The 22,662-nt window shown below is 40.2% G+C and overlaps 1 protein-coding gene across 1 annotated transcript in view; it reads left to right on the top strand.

Moving 5' to 3' along the window:
• The window catches only part of htr2aa (5-hydroxytryptamine (serotonin) receptor 2A, genome duplicate a), a 101,413-nt gene that overhangs the window by 69,026 nt on the left and 9,725 nt on the right, over window positions 1-22,662 (top strand). Inside the window, exon 2 of the mRNA XM_004566298.3 lies at window positions 3,571-3,771. Within this exon, the coding sequence (XP_004566355.3) occupies window positions 3,571-3,771 (201 nt within the window). The remainder of the gene's footprint in view (window positions 1-3,570; window positions 3,772-22,662) is intronic.

Below are 22,662 nucleotides of genomic sequence, written 5' to 3'. Positions count from 1 at the left end.
GTCCATACGGCCAAGTTTGCCTGCCACCCGGGTAAAAACCGCACTATCGCCTTTCTGCAACGTTTGTTTTGGTGGCCGACTCTAGGGAAGGACGCTCGGGAGTATGTGGCCGCTTGCCCCGTTTGTGCCCGAAACAAGGTCTCCTGTTCACCCCCTGCTGGCCTCCTTCGTCCGTTGCCTGTGCCCAGCCGCCCGTGGTCTCATATTGCACTGGACTTTGTTACCGGTCTTCCCCCCTCCTCGGGTCACACAGTCATCTTGACCGTGATCGATCGCTTCTCAAAGGCTGTTCATTTCGTTGCTCTGCCGAAACTCCCTTCGGCCCTGGATACTGCCAAGATTCTCACGCAGCAGGTGTTCCGTCTCCATGGGGTTCCCCAAGATATCGTGTCCGATCGGGGTCCCCAATTCACGTCGCGAGTGTGGAAGGAGTTTTGTAAGGAACTGGGGGCCCAGGCCAGCTTGTCGTCCGGCTTCCACCCTCAAACCAACGGGCAAGCGGAACGGGCTAATCAAGAGCTCGAAGCGATGCTGCGTTGTGTGGTCTCTTCGAACCAGTCATCATGGAGCGATCAACTGGCGTGGGTCGAATATGCCCATAATGCTAGCACGTCGGTGGCTACTGGGGTTTCCCCGTTTGAGGCCTCCCTGGGGTATCAGCCCCCGCTTCTCTCTGTGTCGGAGGGGGAATTGTCGGTTCCTTCAGTCCAGCACCACCTGCGGCGCTGCCAGCGGGCATGGCGCGCCACCCGGACCGCCCTCTTGAGGACCGCTGAGCAGAACAAGAGACTTGCGGATCGCCGCCGTGCTCCGGCCCCTGCATACCAGGTCGGGCAACAGGTATGGCTGTCTGCGAAATATGTTCCTCTGAGGGTCGAGTCTAGGAAACTGGCTCCACGCTTTATCGGGCCCTTCCCCATCCTGGCCGTGTTGAATCCTGTGACTGTACGTTTGTCTCTTCCCCGTTCCATGAGAATTCACAATGTCTTTCATGTGTCCCAGGTGAGGCCTGTCCGGACCAGCCCTTTGTGCCCGCCCTCCGGGCCCCCGCCACCCGCCCGGATTATCGACGGCTCGCCGGCGTATTCCGTATCACGGATATTGGATGCCCGGCGCCGCGGTAGGGGCTTTCAGTTTTTGGTGGACTGGGAGGGGTACGGTCCGGAAGAGCGTTCTTGGGTGCCGCGGTCCGCGGTTCTCGATGCTGCCATGGTGAGAGACTTCCGCCGCAGGCACCCTGATAAGTTTGCTGGGTCGCCGGGAGGCTCCCATTAGAGGGGGGGTACTGTCAGGTTCGACGGTGCCCCGACCGGCGACCTGTGTGTGTGTGTGTGTGTTTGTTCTCCCGCTCTGTTTTTGTCTCCGTTGTAGTTGTTACGCGGTTGCGTAGCAACGGGAGATGTCCGACCCGGAAGTTCCGCCACTCTGAGTGGTCCCACCTGCAACTGATTCCTCACCAGCTGCTGCCAATCATCCACCATTGTGACAGAACTATTTAATGGTGTGGCTGAGTGACAGACAGCACTGGAGTATTCCACCAAGCCGGGTAGTGACTCGAATTCAGCGAGTGTTAGACAAACGTTTGATAGCGGAGGGAGGCTAACCGCATCTGTTTGCCTTTTTTCCAGGCTACGAGTGAGACGGAGATACGAGAGGAGAGACGTCACTGTTCACGAAAGTCGTATGGACACACGAGGGGAGCACGGAAGGGACTTAGCACTATGGATTACTTTGGATTTGCTTCACTGTAAATAAAGACACTGTTCAATCTTAACGAGCGATCCGCGTCTGGGTTCTCTTACTCATCACCCCCGTAACAGTATTTTTCCAGTTAGTCCTCATGTTTCATCTTCTGTGGTGTCATGCCTCCTGCTTTTTCTTGTTCTTGCAGTTATGCACCATGGTTCCATACTTTCCGTGTAGATGCCCGAGCCACATCAGCAGGCTCCAATCTGTGTTAAAAAGCAGAAAATCCATTTCCTCACCCATGTCTCTGAGTCCTGTATGATACAGTAGGAAACAAATTTTAATGCCTCCTTTATCCTCGGTCTGATTCTTTCAAACAGTACATAAAGCTTGCAAAGACGAGAATGCAAACATACCGTTCACTTTGAGGCTCAGCTAATTCTTCAAAGCAGCATACTGGTAAAGCATTAACATTACTTCACTTGGGACAGCAAATTAAATATATCAACAAGAAGCACAAATACCACCTTTTAAGGTATCTTGTGGGCATATTTCTTGCTATAAAAATACCCAAGCATGAGGTCATTTTACACATATTACAATACTATATTATTCTTAAGATTCCAATGCAGCAGTTGAGGTTTAAACTACCTACATTTCTAAACTGGATTGAGCCATGAAGAAGTAAAACAGTGAGGTCATGACCAGGTTAGGCTTTGTTCCACTAGCTTAAATGCAAGCTCTTGTGGGAATTTCAATGGTCTTTGTGAAAAAGAATAAGCATTCTATTGAGTGTTACTTTGTACTGCTGCTCAGACACATTTTATAACAAAATTAAACCTGGATTCTTGTTTGATAATAATCCAAGAAAAATAGTTTAATTTCATATCATGATCTCTTCTAATGTCAGTTCTCTGAGGACCTTTCAGAGTAAATAAAATAAGATTATTATTCAGTGACAATAATTTATGTTTGGAAGTGGGACTCTGTTCTGAGACCTTCCTGGCCTGCCACTCACAAATGTGCAAAGTCAAAAGGCAGCGAGAGCAGCTGCAGATTTGTCTTATCAGTAACAATGACATGACTTTAATTAAGTGAGAAAGAACATGAATAGCATGATATGGAAGAAATGAGGGTGGAGGTGGCTTTGTGAAGGAGCATGAGCCTGCATACAGTGACAGCTCCCACTGTATGCAGGCTGAAGCAGGTTGTGAGATTTGTGAGATTTGCCAATAGGATGTTCATCTGAGTATCCGCAGAGCAATCAGCTGATGATTTTGAAAACAACTGATCTGCCAAGATTGCTGGCTAAGCTTCAGGCTACGGCCTGCCAGAAACAATGCTATGCAGAGATTTTTCAACATTTTCAGCAGCTCGCACAGTGTTTTTCTCCTCTGTGATTTTGTTAATTCCAAATTTTGTGCACCCAAACTCATTCATGGATTCACCTCATTGGTCAAGCGCTGACAGTTAAGATCAAGAGTGATTTTAAATGAAAGTTGCTTAAAAACATCAGTATTTGAAAAAGTACCATTTCTGAGTGATTTTGAAACACGTTTTTAAGTGGCATGTTCTCAATAAATGGTCTCTACTGAATTTTAATTTTAAGTCTGTGAATATCAGTCAGGTGTAAATAAAGCTTAACTTCGGGGAAAACCTGAAAAATGCAGTTTTAAATAATTGAAGAAAGATATTTATCAGTCAAGTAGCAGAAGATGTAATGTTGACACCACACAGCACTAAAATGCATCACTGTTGATACAATGCAGTGAAATTGCCTTTTGGAAGATATCATCCGGAACACTGAGACTAAAGCACCATTGTTCATCCAGGTAAAGCTATTTTCACAGATTCAACAAATATGTACTCTCTGCCCTTCTGCAGATTACGGTTGGCCCCTGCCCTCTGATCTTTGCCCCATCTGGATCTATCTGGACGTCCTGTTCTCCACAGCATCCATCATGCACCTTTGTGCCATTTCTCTGGATAGATACATTGCCATACGCAACCCAATCCACCACAGCCGCTTCAATTCTCACACCAAGGCCCGCATCAAGATCATGGCAGTGTGGACCATTTCAGTGGGTAAGTACACACATGCAGACCTAAACACCAACTATCTACGGTCTATATATCTGTCAGTAAATTGTGGGATACTGAAGTCTTCACAGGCCAAAAATGCTGCATTAGATTGAATTTGAGATGCCTTCAACACTAACAGAGAGAAAACACCAACTGGTAGCAGCATGCAGTATGTCAGTGAACAGAGCAACAAGGATATGATGGGATGACAGTGTGGGACATTTTGAGTCTTGGCAGAAGAAGCTACGACAAGCAATGAGAATGGACAAGAAATGTTGGAAGTGCAGGTGGATCAAGAATGGATATTGCACTTCACATTGATTTAAAACAGGGAGAATACAACTTTGAAATCTAACCAAAAAATAAAATGGTTCAGAAAAGTGTTATGAATCAAATAATACCACAAAAAATCAAAGCACATTCTTCTGAAACACTGCTTGAAAAGCCTTTAATTTCCTCCAGTATTGATTATTCCCCGGTGAATAAAAAGCCTTCATGTCATAATGCTTACATTATGATTTTATGGCTCTCATTTTCAAGCAAGTCAACAAAACCCGGAGGTGTCCATAGTTTATTTTTTTAGGTTTCTTATAGAAAAACTTGTCTTGTACTGTAGGTATTAAGCATCAGACAGAGAAATGCAAAATCTGTAAAAAATGGCAGCACGGCATAAAATTCAAAACAAAAGACATGTCATGTGAAAAGATCTTGGATCACGTTTGTTTATGTGTACTTAAGACCTGAAAAGATGTTAAGCGGATCTTTAAGGTCGTGATGCTCAAATTTTCTCATTTACAGAGAGGCGACCCTTCTTACTCATGGTCCTAAGTATGTGATAGAGTTAAGACACCAGTTAACAATCCATAAGTAACTCAAAGAGCAAACCTTGTGGGACACAACAATTAGTGAAACACAGATTATTTAAAGATTGCCAATTTGTAAATTTAAGCTGCCAAACATCATCCTGGGTAATGCTAGCTTGCCAGGTACAATAAGGCCTCAGTCACACAGGCCTATGTGACCCCCTGACAGCCTCCAGTTGCTAGAGAAAAATGTGTATTCCCTGCTGGGTGCTCCTGGCTCTTGCTAAGTTTAAAGAAAAGCAGAAAGCACCCAACATCCCTTTATGGTTGCTTTGGTTGCTGGCACATTGCAGTTTTCACTCTCAGTTTGCATGAAAGATGCACTTGCCAATCATTCTTTGAGTTGTAGTGAAACTTAAAAAAAAATCTGTGATGCAATAAAGAAAGAGAGACTGTTTACAAGTAAACATTTTGTCTGCAATTAACTCATTTGCAAAGGAACATCTTTTACTTTGAAGGCATATGGTTTCTGATTTACATCACACATTTCACAGTTTCAGTACAGCTCTTGGGTAGTTTGTTAGTGTTTGCAGGGAAACACAAAAACTACTGGCAACCACGGCAACCTGCTACAGACCAAATTGATTGCAAAGAGGTTGTCAATGCAACACTGTGTATTTCTTTGTAACCAGTTTCTCATTAGGGACTGACAGCAACTACTTGCATTGTAGAATTTACACTTTTCCTTTCCAACTGGTAGTTGGCCTCTTTATATGACTGGGGTCTAACCATGTATATAGCCATCTACTAGGTCATCAAGGTGTGGTCCTTACCAGTATCTACAGAGGATTCAGGCCCGGCTCCTGTCAGAGCGAGAGAGGGTTTTTGAAACCTCTGCTTTGTGCTTGATTTCAAAGGCAATTAATTGAACATTTAAGTTCACTTTGTATCTTATTCTGTTTTCATAGACTGTGGGCTAGCAGTCTTGTGTGGCTTGCCTAAAGCAGCATTCATACAAGGAGTCACTTTTATTGACTTCATTAAAGTATAGAAAAGGTGAAATGAGGATAATGTGCTTCTTGAGGCTAAGAGCCATTTCCCCCAAAGTTTCCCAGCCACACTGTCGAAACAGTAATGGGAATAAGTCAGTACACTGAGGTTTTAAAACAGTGGAACTACACCAAACCTAAATCACTCGCAGAAGCCTTGGTCTACATATTTTACATCTATTATTTCAGTTCAGGATTCTTTTACTTTATTGTTTATGCTGCTGAAATTAAAAGAAGTCTCTGTAAAAATGTAGCCATGTACATGTAAAATGTTGCCTCTCTTAATTCTAAGATGTTATGTGCAAGAGCATCATAAAAATGACCGTATATTTAGCAGGTCTTAAAACTACTTACATAAAAATGAACAGCAAAGCAAGAAGGTCTTTTTTTATTGACCAAAAATGAAGTCAAAATGCAGAAGCAATGTTTGAAAAACGAATTCCATCCTTACTACTTCCACAGGAAATAACAAGGTAAGTAGCAGCCATGTCCTGCTAATCAAATTACTGGATTAACTGATCATCAGCAAATATGAGCACATCTATAAAAATATAGTTTTCGCTGTTAAAACAATGTCAAAGAGGAAATACATCACCAACCTTAGAGAAGCAACTGTTGCTGCCCATAAGTCTAGAAAATATGTGATTTCTTTATCATGTGACTATACTATATATTAACAACACTGTCTTCACCAGATTTACATAAAAAATTAAATATTCACTCAAATATTTGCTAATTTTTCAATAATTTACTGTTGAACTCATCATGTAAACTAAACTTAGAGGACAATTTGGTGTTTGATTTGACACAAGGGTTGAGGCAGTACATCAGTGCTGTATTTTATTTGACATGTGCTCTTTGTAAATATCGGATCTCTAATAAAGGCCAGGATTCTTTTGCTATGATTTACTTGGATAAAACAGCAGAAATTAAAGTTCTCTGAGTTCATAAACAGTTAAACCGAAGTTACCTAAGAGAGAATATAGTGAAGAGGAATAAAAAGAGTACAATCCTATTCATCAAAAGCATTGCAGCCAGCTCCTCATAAGATGCAATTTTCCACAAGACGTTTATGGCTTCATATAATTTTTTGGAAAGGACGGGGAACAATCAAGTCTTGATAATTGGTTTCTGCTAGTCTGGCTGGTCTCCAGCTGTTCAGTTCAATGGACATAGATGAGCAGGAAATGTAATGATGGGACCGTAGTCAAAGACCTGCAACCATAGTGGTGGTTGGATGGGAGTGCATATTAGCTTTAATTATTTACTAAGAAAAACAAGAAACATAAAGATGAAATCAAAGATCTCAGCTTCACGTGATTGCATGTAACTGGCAGTGTGCAAAAATATCATCAGATGTTGGTGAAGTTTGCACTTTTTCTGCTTCAGTTTTTCTGTCCCTCACAGCAAAATCTCCAGTGTTAATTTAACACTGGAGAGTGTCTATATGGGTCCACACCTCTGAGTGTTAAATACAACACTGTTGAGTGTTAAATTAACACTTTTGACAGTGTTATATGTTTAAAAGTAACCTAGTCAGTTTTGAAGATTAACAGTGAGCAGTGCTGATTTTCTAACACTGGAAAATAACTCAAAATGTTAGAAATATTCCAGGGTTAGAAAATCAGCACTGCTCAGTGCCAGTCCTACTGATTGCCAATACTTTGGGGTGATCAGAACAAGAAGAACCAGAAGATCCCAAAGAGTTAGTGACGTTTTCACAGAGTTACTTACAGAAACCTTTTGCAACGTTTGCATCTCATTGACCTTGTTTACTAAATGAACTCAATTATAATAAATTCATTATGTTGGCTGCAGCCAAATTAATCCGTGAGTGAGTTTGGACCTTTAGGGAGGGTAAGAACTGCAACACCGAAACAAACCAGTGAAAAAAGTTTTCCCTGAAAGAAATTCTGATTGTGAATGTAATAATGATTAAGTCTAAAAATCAAGATTAGAAATCAGCATGGTGCTTGGTTAAAAGAAAATAATGTCCGACCTGTGTTACCCTCTTGTGCTTCTATGTTAGTTATGAAAATGGAAATTACTCACACATTATGTTCTTTAAATACAGGGACGATTTAGACAATATAATATTAATATTTCATCAACTGGAGAAACTGTCAGGTTAGCTCTGACCATTTTCTGACCTTGTAGCTGTGACAGATGCAGCAAAAATCACTGGTAAGATCTTTTTTCCTCAAAATACTACTGTCAGTAAACACAACATCCACAAAGAAATGTGACATACAAACACATCAGTCCAATCTTCAACACACAGTTAAACAAAAAAAGGTAAGAGGAAAGATCTCGATGAGCTTTAATGAAGCATCTCAGCCTCAAATAAGCACAATACAAGCATCAGCGTGAAAGACATTAGACTTTCTAATGGTAGAGGTAAAGGTAAATGGCCTGCATTTGTATAGCGCTTTTCTAGTCCATAGGACCCCAAAGCGCTTCACACTACATTCAGTCATTCACCCATTCATTCACACACTGGCGATAGCAAGCTACATTGTAGCCACAGCTGCCCTGGGGCGCACTGACAGAGGCGAGGCTGCCGGACACAGGCGCCACCGGGCCCTCTGACCACCACCAGTAGGCAAACATGGGGTTAGTATCTTGCCCAAGGATATTTGGCATGCAGCCAGGATGCAGCCTGGGATCGAACCACCGACCTTCTGATTAGTGGCTGACCTGCTCTGCCACCTGAGCTACAGCCACATAAAGGGCACTGGAGGAAACCGCACTACGAATGCATTAATGGTTTTGGTTATTATCCCGCTTTTTATACAAAAAGCATGGTGTACTGCTTTTAAAGAATGACAAAAAGACCATTTTTATCTTCGTCTAATTTATTTCAGTGATCTCAGGGTCTAGTTGCATCTATACCACAGTCTGTATATAAAGAAAAAACTTTTCATCACAACAAGAACTTGAAATATATTACATATATTGCAGTCGTAGCCGGGAGATACAGATGTGTTATTAAGGTCCCACCTAATTAACAGTGTAAAAAGTGTTGTTTTTAGCACATGCTGTAACTCTGTGGAATTCCAGCTCCAAGTGTCAGGAAGAGTCAGTGAAAAAACTGCATTCTGTATAATATGTTTTAACCATTGCTTTAATGCCAGCAGCATTTATCCAGCCTCTCTTATGACGACTTTCCCCAGTGCTGTTTCTGTGAATCTTTCAAATAAAAACATAGTTACATAGTTTGAAGGATTATGAACGCTAGTTTGGTCCCAGGTCTGCAGTTTGTTACATCGCCTGGATCAGTAGAAGGGTTTCTAATCAACTTCAATCAGCAGCTTAAAAAGACTGGTGCATAGCCATTCAATAAAGGTCAGATCTAATGTAGGTGTGTTAATTAGTGCTTCGGTATCCTTGAACACTTTAACTGGCATGGTGTCTAAAAGACATTTGGCATTAAAAGACATAAAGACATTTCCTGTAGTTAACTCCTTAATAGTTAACTCCTTAACAGCCTTAATATGAATTAATCAGGTCTTTCAGATGATTTCAAAGATGCTGCTCTGGATGGTTAAACATGCAGCTTGGAGAGGCCACAAATTTGGACTCTGGAACTTCGGGGAAAAAAAGGTGAAGATATACAAAGTAAATGGTCACTTAAGCACTAACTCAACAGGCACAAGCCGATGATTGTGTCATGACCTAAACCTAAACACGAAGACAAATCAGTGGAGAGACGCAAAAAGAAAAGTGCATGCAAGCCAAAGCATCATAAAAGCATCCTATGGGATTCTATGATGAAAGACGTCAGTTTCTTGATGCTGTAGTGCGGATGAACTGAAGGGTACTGATGCTTCCAGGCCCAGGTGATAAAAGCACTCCTGCTAGCTAAAGGATAAAACAAAACTGTAACTGTGATCCTAAAAGCTACTGTTGAGTGTGATTTAAAATCTGACAAACTTCCTTTTTGTAACTTTTTGCTGCCTTTTATTCAAATACATTTGATTTGACATTTGTACATTTTCAAATAAGGCTTAGGTGTCCAGATATTTGTTTCAAGGCTAGCGAAGCAATCTAAAGGGAATCTGTACACCTTTATGCTCATCTATAAAAGAACCTTCCTTGCAGTTTGATTCATTGTTGGTCAAGTAGTTGCAATCAAATTCAAGAAGTGATTTATTTCGGTGGAAGAAACTAGCCACAGTTGTTTGTATAATAGCAAATCTAAAGGTCTTAAAGGCCTCACAACATTTACAGATAAAGAAAAAATGAGAAAGGAGTTCAAAGGAGTGAACGTCCTTCCTTTGATGGCTGAGGAGGCAATAAGAGCTGTAAGACGGGAAAAGGTGGATTACAACAATTTAATATTGTTACAGTGTGTTGTTGAGAAATACACAATTCAGCACTGAAATTATAATAAATTGACAAAGTCTGTTGCTATGACAGGACCATCATAATGAGTCAAATTAAACAGTTCAAAGAAATGATTGTGAATGAATGAATTCAATAGCAGCCTTCACATTTGATGAAGGAGGTGGGGTGGAGAAAAGAATTAAAGAAGCAAAAACAACCATAAAAAACATTTATTTATTGGAAAACTGAAACAAGAGATAACTTCCCTCCAAATGCTTTGTCCATTAAACCAAATAACATTTTGTCCAGTCATTATATTGTCTCCAAACTTTATTGACCAAAAGCAAAGACACTGATTTATTTAGAGCTGTCAGCCTCCCCTAATGCCTCCGAACTCCCGAATGACCCTGAGTTCCGTGTTTGCATCCTGTTGGCTCCACTTCATTAACTCTGTCCTTCTGCACCGTGGCTGCTAATGACTGACTCATGCCACAGTAGCTGACTAATAATTTAGCCTTCCATCCTAGCCCAGCTCCACAGCACGAAAGCTAAGATTCACTCATCATTTACTGTATAGTCCAAATAAACTGACGCAGGTACGTAATTTCCATAAGATCCAGTTTCAGGTGGAGTTAAGTTTGACTGCTATAAGTGTGCTGTTATACATTTAATGGTAGTGATGTGCAATACCACTGATGTCCTTTTCTAATCTGATACCACACATGACTCTGCTTACAATCAGCCATTAGTGTGAGCTGATTGACTGAGCGCATGTGTGTGTTTTATTGCAATAAAAATAAAATAAATGTTCATATCTCCACTACTCAGAAATTGTAGATGCACCACCAGTTTTCACCTCGCTGCACATTAATTAAAATCAGCTGACTGAAGCTCAGTAGCTCGGTTTGAAAAGGAAAAGCTAAGTAGATGTTGACCGGTTAATTAGTGGATGGCCCACTCTTCTTCCTGTGCTGCATCTCTCCAGTAGTTATTTTGTGTATATTATTCATTTTTCTTAAGCCTACACATTGTCAGTGTAATTTAGTAGCACAATGTAACTCAGTAATAACAAATGCCAAATAATACAAAAACACAAAACCAACCAAAGAAGAAGAAAAAAAGCCTAATTGCTAAAAAGAAATTCTGCTATTTAAAAAAAAAAAAGTAAAACAAAGAAGCAGTGTACAAATGTTGCTAAGGAGGCACACCTGATTGTCCACTAATGAAGACTTTGTCCACATATTCACATTTTTTGTTGTGTGACTGTGTGTGTGCGACATCACTGTATGAACATGCATGCAGAAAAATACCATAAAATGACAATTTAAGTGAAACATTACAGCAGAAAAAACCTAAATAAAGGACTAAATCTACTTAAAATGGACAGATATATTTACAAAACAGATACAATTTACAAAACAGATACAGTGTGAACACAAGATGCAAAAAAGACCACAGACACACAAACAACTAAAAACAAATGTAACCAAAAAACTGAGGTGTGAACTCAACAGAAACGCATAGAGAATGACTTTAAAATCACCCTGAAAAATCAGAAAGGGGTTCAAAGAAAGAGCCACTACTAACGAGAAAGAGGTTAAACTGAAAGCTAAAAGGATAATACACACAGATGTAAAGTAACCACAAAAAGACATGACTGAGAGACTCGACACGACCAGGAAAAGGGGAAAAGAATGAAAACAAATATGTGCAAAATGACCAGAGAGATCAATCAAAATGAAAGAATGAGTGACAAATCAGCCACAAAGAGATTCACAACACATCTCAGTGTCTCGTGTCTATGAGGGGAGAGTGGGAGGGCTTTTTCACATCTGTGCCCAGGAGCTTTTTTCTGATTTTGATCATTTCACCTGTCCTGCTCAGTTTCATTTCCACACTGTTTCCCGAAAGCGTCTCTTGTGCTTGGTTTCTGACAGGAGACATGTTTTCTGTCCTCCAGCCTTGAGGGGCTACATGACTCACAGACATTAAAGTTTGTTTTGGTGATGCAACCTGCACTGGTTAACGTTCGGCTGAGAACTTTTCTTCATTACTCTCGGTTATTTCACGCATGCAGGAACAGTTCTGCCCGTGATTAGTTTTAGCTGGAGAACAAACTTGTCTTTCCAAACATCCTCATTTAAACTATCACCTCACATCTCTTCAGGCCGCTGGTTATTTCCATTAGTTGTATTTCCTGGCTAAAACAGTTTACCTCTTACTTAATATCTTAACATCCACCAGTGAGCATGATGGTGGTTAGCACTGTTGCATGGGTTAAATTTACTGGTCACCCGGGGTCTTTTTGTGTGGACTTTTCTCCTTTTCCCGTGTTGGTGCCCCCCAGGTGCACTGGCTAAAGCTTTAATTATACTTTTGTCCACATGCTAAGGTCTGCTTCGGTCCAACTAACATAAAGTTCATCATCAGACCATGAGCGCAAGAGTCCACGCCAACGTTTGAGTGCCTTCCTGTTTTTTGTGAATGCACAGACTCAAAACAAGACTTACAATATGCCATGCACCCCAGGCAGCAGACCTCAAAGTATAACAGGAATAACTACCCATTGCGTTGGTAGCACCAGAGTGTAATTTCACTAGCTGGGCCCACGTCCTCATTTTAGGTTTGACAGCGTTTTAGTAGGTAAAAGTGAATGCTTTGACATGAATTGAGCTGCGGTTTGGGGAAGGCATCGAAGGGGACTGGTGATGGTTCCTGGGCCTGGCAGATCCCCGTGTACTAAATAGAAGTGAAGAAGTTAAAGAATAGAGAACAAGGAGGGAGGGAGGGTGGGGGAACCTATTTAGATGACAACCCGAAGGAGCGTGTTTGGAGGCGTGGTCCTGCTCCTGAAATTCTAATACATTATCTCCAATAAATATAGTATATTCAAAGTTTATCTCAACAGTCCAACAGTCCAAAAGCAAGCCTGAAGGGTGTAGATGGGAGAGTTTGTGGCTCTACGTCTCTTTGTTTGCCCTGTGGTTGGAGGGCTCTCTCCTTCGCTCCTTGTTGACAAAGCAATTGAGAGTATTAATGGACACCCATCAGGTTACCTACAGGACTCTAAGAGGAATTATGCCAAAGCTGCATTTTCAGCACATGCTAATCAAGAATCATTACAGGAGCTAGAACACATTCCTGGAAAATCCATAGAACGTGGATGTTAACAGGTTAATGTCTCTAAATAGTTAATATAATCTGCTCCTGGGACTCTGGGAAGCATTAATCCCCTGCAGCAGAGGGAACTCTTGCTCTTTCTTGGGGCCATCCTCATGTGAGAGTTTCATCACAGTGTTTGATGGTCTTTGCAACTGCACTTTAAACTTTCAAAGTTGTTAAAAACTTTCCAGATGTGTTGGAGTTATTTATTTTTTTTCTTATTTTGGTCTTCATTATTCTTCCACACTGTAAAATGTAAAACAAAGGGGAAAAAATATTGAAAAATTTGGCTGACTGGAAGGTTCGACATCAGTCTAAAAGCTAAAGGTATTTTTTTAAAATTGCTGAGTGGTGACGTGCTGGTAAAGTGCACCGCTGCATATAATGGATAAAACCAGCAGTGTGCTCTTTAATAGCGCTCAGTTTCGATGTTCTTGGTTCCTTTTAAGAGACCGACCCAAGTCTACCTGACATTTTCGTTTTATTTTCTTCCTTCGTTACTCTCGTCTTTCTTTCAAAACATTACTACATTGCATTGACATTGCACTGACTCTTTCTTCAACATGGTTTTTCTAATTAACATTTTAAACTGCACTGACACTGGGTTAAGAACTCAACTCCCTGATCTTCAATGAACTTTTCAGTTTGTTAACTAAAACGAAGCTGCTTGCTGATGAATCGGTCAGTATGTGAAAATGTCGAGATGCAGGGAAACAATCGGCCTTTGCATTAAGTTTGCTCTAAAAGCCACAGACACGTGACTAGCAGGCAGTATGCAAGACAAAATGTGAAATGCACTAAAAATATTTCTATAAATTGTTTAAACAAGTCGGTTTAATTACACAAGTGCAGCCAGCAATCCAACATATGTGAGGAAATGTGAGGAAAGAGATCACAGCATTTAAGTATTATTTGATAAATAGAAACTGTTCCCTGCAGTATATTTGAAAGCCTCCTGTAAGTGCTTAGAACTTTTATGTGTGTAATACACTATGCATGCAAAAACCTCAGGGCTAAAACCTACCAACTAAGCGGAGGATCCACAGAGTCAACATCACGATGAGTTGAATAATGCGATGTCAGTGGGGCAGGCAGCCAGTCCTGCCTTCAGGCACATTGGAGCACCCCGAACACGCCTCAGTGGCACACTACCCCGCCTCGGCGCCTCCTAGGGATTGAGTTTGTCTGAGAAAGGAGGAGAGCGGAGCCCGGTGGCTTCCTTGTCAGAGTGTTGTGGTTGTTGTTAACTCACACCTGCTCAAGCTACTGCAGTGAGCTGAGGTTATAGTCTGATCTGATTGGACCTAGCATCAGGACTTACAGATTCCTGCACAGAGGAGGATAGGAGGGTGTAGATGCTCACACTGACATGCATGAATGCATGCTGATGATGTGCGAGTGTGTGAGATAGTGAGAACATCTCTAGAGTTACATAACTGAAATGTTCATGTATTTCTTTACAGATGCGTTACGCTGCACTCACAAACCACACACACACAGGCCTCAAAAGCATCCTGAAAAGGATTTTAGAATGCGGCAAATGATAAACTAAAAATTATAAACATCCTTCAAGTGTTCTCTGAAAACATCATAAGAACTTGTAGATAAATGTTGCCATTGTTATAAAAATGAGGACCTGAATTTTTAAATTTTTTAGATGTGTTATTTTGACGCAGACCTCTGCATGTGGTGAAGTCGCTGTGCTGACTTAATCCTGAGAGCAGCCATTGAATTGGGCATGAACAGTTTTTTTGAAGAGTTAATGTTAAAACTGAATCACCACATAATCGTTCCTCCTTGATGTAAAAAACCTTAATAATAAATGCATCAGTATTATGTACAGAGGAGAGAGGAGGAGACAGTGTTGGGGAGTAACGGAATACATGTACCGGCATTACGTATTTAAAATACAAAATATGAGTAACTGTATTCCGTTACAGTTACCGTTTAAAAAGGTGGTATTTAGAATACAGTTACTTTGTTGAAATAAATGGATTACACTGCGGTACTTTCCTGTTTCATTTTGTCGCGGGTCAGGACTGTTTGGGTTTTGTTTGACAGCTACGTTCTGTTGTTCCAGGTGGCAGCGTTACGGTTGCCATGGTTACTGGGTGACGCTCTCTCTCTGCGTGTTTCCTGGGTGAGAGAGCGGCTTTTTGTTGTTGTTGTGTGCTAAGCTAACAGGCAGAATGCTACAAGCATAGCTCTAAAGAATGTAGCATCATGGGCAGTGTAGTCCGTGCTGCAGGGAGAATGGACTGCCATACCCGTTATGTGTCTGTGAGCGCGAAAAGGGAGAAAAAGGCGAGTGGAAAAGTACAAGTTGTCATCGAGCAGAAACGGGAGCTGGAAGCATGTAAATATAATAATAACCACTGCAGCCAAGAAGAGTGCCTGACGAGCCCAGTTGTAAGTAAGCTATTAAGACTCGACTGTACGCTGTGTTCGTGTTTTCCTCCGAAACAATAAGTTCCGTTGGAGCAGCCTTTCAACGCCTCTCTCTGTCTCTCGCAAGTACAGTTGACCCACACAACAAAGTAAAGCTAGTTTTCGGCTACGAGCCGATAGGGACCCCGCCATATTAGTCAGAGGTCCCTTTACTACAGTTCGGAGCCGCGGACCTTCAGTAATAGTAATAAATCACAGCAATAGTACTACATTCACGTTGTTGTAAAAAGCATGATAACATATTAAGTAATCCAAAGTATTCCGTTACGTTACTCTCATCGAGTAACGTAACGGAATACGTTACAGAATACATTTTGGGGCATGTATTCTGTAATCTGTAATGGAATACATTTTAAAAGTAACCTTCCCAACACTGGGAGGAGAGAGGTACAACACTGAGCATCTACAGCCATCTGTAAAACACCTCGAAGCTCTGTCATAATTTGGGACTGACTTTCAGCCAGTGGTGTTGGACATCTTGTTAAAATTGATAGAATTACAAGTGCAGAGAAGTACTGCCAGATCCACCATGCAATACTGTCTGCAAAGTGTCTGATTGGAATCGGCTTCATTTTTCACCATGACAATAATCCCAAACGCGCTGCCAATCCAATAAAAGCATCACCTGGTTAGAAAAACACACAGTGGGACACTCAGTCATGGCCTAAATCAGGGGTGGTTTAAAACATTTGTACAGCGCTACATATATTTTGCTTGGGAAATTCCTTATATAAGGTAAAATTATTCAAGCTCTATTTTATGAGTGCATAGTTATCTATTTATACCAGAGAGTATCTTGAAGTGGAATCAGAACCTTTTAGAACAAAGTGCCTAGTGTTCTAATTTATGTTTGTCTAACATTTCATTTTCTGTCTGTGAATGGCTACCCAAGCAATATGGGCTATGTAGGTCAGCTGCTAAGCTTGCCAGGGAGAAGGGGAAGCTTCCCTTTATGTGTCACTTACATGGTTCACGAGCATAATATATTCACTCAGTCTGATTTCATTGTACTTTGTCAAAACACTGTATTTAACCAAGCCTGAAAGATTATTAGAATTTGAAATGAAAATACTTTCAGAATCTCAGCATCAGGGTTTGAACTCAAAATGCACCTGAAAACTGGATAGAAAGAGTATTGATATGATGTATAAGCAGGTTACCTTATGCAGATGAGCTACTGCATAACAATCAGCACATTGTTTGTAAGTAAGTAAAAAGTAAAATTTTATTTATATAGCACATTTCTAGATAAAAGATCACAAAGTGCTTTACAAGGTATAAAACAAAAACAGTCAAAAGTTAACAAAATGCAATTACAAAAAGATTTGTGCAATAACAAACAATTTAGGTGCCACAGTCTGTAACATGGTTATTATAATGAAAGTGGAGATTATATCAAAGAGGAGAAATGTATAGAAAAAAGTGTTAGGTGACAAAACAGAAATGAGAAGTGAGACAGGGATGTTGGAAACAGGCCAGATGTATCTCCTTGTAACAGCAGTTGATGTGTGAGACATTCGTAAAAGTGAGACTCCATCTGCTTGTATGGGACAAACAACTTTAAAGACTCATGAATTTCTAGCATTGCCTGTTAAGCATGAACACCACAAATATTGATTCACTGGGGTGGAAACATATTTTGACACAAACCACATTTATTACAGACCATTTCCTGAGAGGCTTGTTTTCCCTTTTCCGCTCAGTGAAGTCAGAGAGAAGACATCTGCGTCACTCAGTACTGAAGTCTTCTTTTGTTTTTGCTGCTTTACCTCCTGCTGGGGCTCTTACCTGATATTATGTGAATAAATGATCACGAGGCAGAAAGCTTCAGAGTGAGCGGAAGAGACTGCATTTCAAGTAAACAACATACAGTTAAATGCAAAACATTTACATCACTTATAAACAGTTGCTAGTGTCCAAGTGCTCAGCAACTTGGCACAAACTAATTGCATATAGATGGTTAAGATCAGGCAGAGCATCAGAATAGGGGAACGGAGGGGATTTAGGTGACTCTGATTGTGGAATTCAGAGTTACTTAAGAATGTCATAAATTGTTTCAGAAACTGTTGAGCTACTGAAAGTTTCCTGCACAATTATCCGTAGGGTTTACACAGACTGGCCTAATAAAGAAAATATCCTGTGAGAGGCAGTTGTCTTGGCACAAACGCCCTATTGTTACCAGAGCTCAGAGGAGAATTTGGGCTGACAGGAAGGCAAAAGTAATTCAAATAACCACTTGTTGTTTGGAAGAGCATCTCTCAATGCACAACAGCTGAAGACCACACCGGGTCCTTCTCTTTTTTATCTAAGAACAAAAAACTGAGCCTACAGTTTGCATAATTTCACCAAAACAGGACATATGCATCTTTGTTTAATCAGTGAGCTTTACTTATGTTAATTTTGTCAAATTTCAAAACCTGCTGCAAAAGAACTGGGACAAAGCAATCACTGAACTGTGGAGAACCTGAAAACCTTTCATCTGTTAAATAGAAAACAATAGAATTTTCAAATTTTCGTTTTTGTAACATTCATGAAAACATTACCCAAGAACTTAGACTTACACTAAGCTCAAATAAGTGACATTTATCTCATTCTCAGTTTGAAAGGGAAAAGCCTCAGTATACTTCCTCCATACCCTTCAACTTTTCCTTTAAGTGCAGTTTACTGTTGTCTTTGTCATATTGCAGCTTACTGTACCAATAGTAAAATTAATTTCATTAAAAAGAGATTATGATCCAGGGCGCTGCAGAAAGATCCAAAATAAACATTCACGTCTGGAGACATGAATGGCACAGTCCCGTGCATGAAGATAGAAAACAGGCCCATTCAAAGGTCAGAATTAAAATGGATTTAACAGAAGAATAACATGACTTGGATGCTGCCAGCTCTTTGTGAAAAATTGACTAATTAAAGCCAACAGCAAAGACCAGAGTCTTTGTCACCACGACATGTTTGCCAATTTTGTAGCCACTTGTCATCCTGGTGTCTTCCAGTACTGAATGTCAACATATTTACAGCAGGAAATAAGACTCTAATCCATCTAGAGCTGCTGCTGTGATGTGAACAAACCCTCATCTAACTAACAGAGTCTGCTGGCTACAACACAGAGCTGACGGCTGGCAGGAAGAAAAAAACCCTCATGTGGTTGTGGTTGCATTATTTTTCAGTCTCAAGATAATATCTATATTTGTATAGGTTTACAATCTACAGTACTTTATCTACTCCTCTTTTATATGATTGAGAACCTGATCTTCTTCTTTGGCCCAGAAACAGCATTTATTGAACTAGTTGGTTCTGGGTTAACTTCAGGATCACAACTTTCTTGAAATTTCTCAAACTGAAGAAAATTTCGTAAGAAGTCCAAAATAACAAAGGAAAGAAATGTCATGTGCTTTTGATTTGAATGTGTGAGTGTATGTTCATGAGATGCCTACAGTAAAACTACACATTAAAGTACTTTTGACTCTATTGTGGATAGTGTGATCAAAATCTATTTTAACTGTGTATTTCACCAAAATTAAGGTCAAGTATAAAGATGGGTGAGGTCTGGCCCATGAGTACTCATGTGGTAATGACTACTGATACTACTCATGGCTTTGACTATCACCAGTGATGAATCACTGATTTCATATTCATCACTATATCCTCAGTGGCTCTGATAGAGCAGAGCACTGGATTTTCTCCATTTGAATCATCTCATAGCAGCACTTTAGCCAAAAACAGACACAAACAGCTCAAACGGACGACACATCTGCAAACCTCTATGGCAAACAAATCAAGACTCACAGATCAAAGAAACCAGCAGTAAAAAGGTTGTGTGAGTGTCTTTGAATTCAGCTCTCTGAAGGTTGATCATTTTCACAAGAGAAGAGAAACCCAATATCTTCCTTAGTAGCCCATTTGCCTCGAGGCTGAATGTGTGCTACAGTAGCCTTTCTTTCAGCTCCAGACAGAAAACTAACAAAAGTTTTTTCCATCTGTAGAACTGCAGCTCTATGGACTGCTTTGTAAACACACAAAAACAGTAGAAAATTCACCGAGTTCACTCAGATCACATTCTCTACATTCTCATGATATGAACATAGACTGCAGCTCCTGACCTGCATCTGCAGGATTGTATGCACTGCACTTAATTTGTTTTTCAATGCAAAAATTTCTACATCGTAGGATCAATAAAGTCTTATCTTATCTTATGATTCCCTACTTAGATGAACAAGCAGGTGTTTCAAAAACAGCTGCATGTTGACTGGAGTTAGAGCTTATCCTTGTAAATTTACCCAAGCACTGAGTGAAGATAAATATGCTATCATAATTCAAAATATATGATCCTACAACACAAGTTTGTGGAACATCTGGTATCAAATAATAGAGATAAAACGCATGCAAGTTATTAAATGGTTGTAAATCTGCTACATTTCTTCAGCTCTTTCAGTTCTGATTGTAGTATTCCTGTAGTTTCATCTGTGGTCCTTTTGACGTCTCATCAACAATAGATACTGCCATTCAAAGTTGCCGGCTTTAACCAGAGGTTAGCCAACAGTCAGCCAACAGGGATTCTCCCCTTCATTCCTTGGGGCGTATCTGCTTTCCACTATAAACACACCCCTTTCACTCAACTGCAGAGTGTAACCAAGAAATGCCGCATTCTTCAAAAAACCTTTGACTTGGATTGTCAGCTATAGATGATTTTCTCTGTATTATTGTACGGTGTCTTTGCCTAATAACATAAAGCATTGAGGCCACAGTTTTGATTTGATGCTATATAAATAAAACTGAAATGAATTTCACATTCTGCAATAGCTTTCATTGTGAACCTCTACACCCATTAAAATATATTTTTTTAAAAAACCCTTAAATCAAATGGATAAAACTTTACAGTTAGTTTGACCATTCAGACATTTACTCGCCTCTGTCAGTGCGCCCCAGGGTGGCTGTGGCTACAATGTAGCTTGCCATCACCAGTGTGTGAATGGGTGGATGACTGGTTGTGTAAAGCGCTTCGGGGTCCTTAGGGATTAGAAAAATGCTATACAAATACAGGCCATTTACCATTTTACTCTGCAAATCACCAAAACTATTTCCAGTAAACAGTTCCTCATTCATAGATACAATTTAAAAGTAAATTAAATACAGAAAAATAATATTCTTGCACACAAGCCTCCTCATAGATCCCAAACCAGATGTGGAGTTTATTTCTGAGACTGGTAGAACTTCATTTTTTATTGAGCCTAAATTGTTGTTTACAATAAATGCAGTCTACTACTATGTGACTTCCATAAATATTAAGGTTTTCCTTCCTGTTATTTAGTGGTGGTTTTTAAATTGATATTACGCTCATCTATCAGCCGGTAATCGGTCAGGACTACATCAGGCATCCATCATTGTCCTGTCAGGGATGAGCCATTTTAAGCGGCTGCATCTGTTAATTCATATAATGATGTTCATATTATGTAAGCAGCTATTAATGGGAATAATTCAAGCAATGAAAAAACTGATTTTTTTTTTTTTTTAAATTTTGTGCTATTTTGTCTTTTCTGTATTTGCAGTCTGTTCACGCTGCTTCCTAAATCCCTCTTCTTCGTTGGTAAATTGATGATTTTTCCTTTTTTGTGTGTATTTGCACCAAACAGATATTATACAATATAACAACACGTAAGAAAGTGCCCCAAGCAAGTTTCCTGTAAGCTTCTTTGTGTCTTTCTATTTCTACAGATCTCAGTTTCCTAATCCCCAGTGACAAATTTCTTATAAAATCTTTTTATCAGTTATGTAGGCCCATATAAATTCTAATGCACATCTAAGCAAAGTTGTTTCTTGGCAGGAAAAATAGTCCCCTGTTCCTTAATCTAACAGCTCATTCCACCTCCACACCTCGCAGTTAAAGCAGGTACAGAGAACTAAAAGAAATCACTGCTTTTATCAGATGAATGCAGTACAATAAAAAGCTTATAGTCATCGTTTTTTTGCTTTCAGAGTTCTAAGCACAAACCAGCTGTTTGAAGCATTTTCCAATCAGATTTCAGGCTGCACTGATTCTCCTAAATGTCTTGATTTATACTTCCAGACTGAAGCATTCTCCATCATCTCTCTCTTCTTCTTCATCTCCTTTGTGTCTCCCTCCCCTCTGTTTTCTCCCACTTGATCGTCTTTCATCTTCTTTTCCACCTCTGAGATATTATTTCCTGACCGATTTGGTTCATGTCCTCAGTGTTGAGTTTGCCATCAGGGACAAGAGAAGGAGGCCAAAAAACACAAAAAACAACAACTAGCTTTTGATTTCTGTGATTCTGTGTGATGGATGCTTGAGGGACTTATCTGAAGAACAAAATTAATCCAGGGACTTGTATCACCGTCACCTCGACAAATAACGTTTGATCGGCTGGATATGAAGCAGACAGCAATTTAAAGTTACTAATGATATTTCCTTTCTCTTTGAATCCAGCTCTGTTTTTGAGTGTTTCTTTTTCTTTGACACCTTCAGTCCGTCAGCTGCCTAACCGCTCCACAGTAATGATGAAAAATACGTCTGTGCCTAATCACCTGCTTTTTAAAAACATACAAAGCCACATATCCACAGCAGACAGCCTCTACTCACCTACAAAACGTAATTTTGTAATGAGGAGCTTGATAGCACATCGACATTTAGCCCGAATGTTATCACCATGGAGTTTAATAACGGCACAGCAGATGCCATATCATGCTTGTCTGTGAGCCTCGAGTCTAAAAGCACTCTTCAGCTCTCAATCAAACATTGTGAGCGTGTCTGAGTTTGCATTTGTCACGGAGGGACAGGCCTGCTACGTAAGAGTCTTGGGCCCAAAGTGTCAGGGCGGCTCTGGGTAAAATCCATCTTTAATGTTTCTCATTAGAAGGTTAATCAAGCAATAAGACATGCCAGAAATGACCAAAAGTTAAAGACTCTGACAAACTCAACCTAAACTACATAAAAATTATATGAAGAGATTAAATGGCAAAGAGATCAAAATCAACCACAATAAGACATGACGAGAGTCCAAAACTCCTTTTAAGAGAACAATATCATATTTTATATAGATAGTCTTCATTCTTTTTAAACGTACTTTAAGATGTTTGTAGAGAAGTAAAAG

This window comes from Maylandia zebra, linkage group LG16, assembly GCF_041146795.1.
Source record: "Maylandia zebra isolate NMK-2024a linkage group LG16, Mzebra_GT3a, whole genome shotgun sequence".
Taxonomy (NCBI): Eukaryota; Metazoa; Chordata; class Actinopteri; order Cichliformes; family Cichlidae; genus Maylandia; species Maylandia zebra.
Note: the sequence above shows the minus strand (reverse complement) of the source record. Positions and strands in the feature narration are given on the sequence as shown.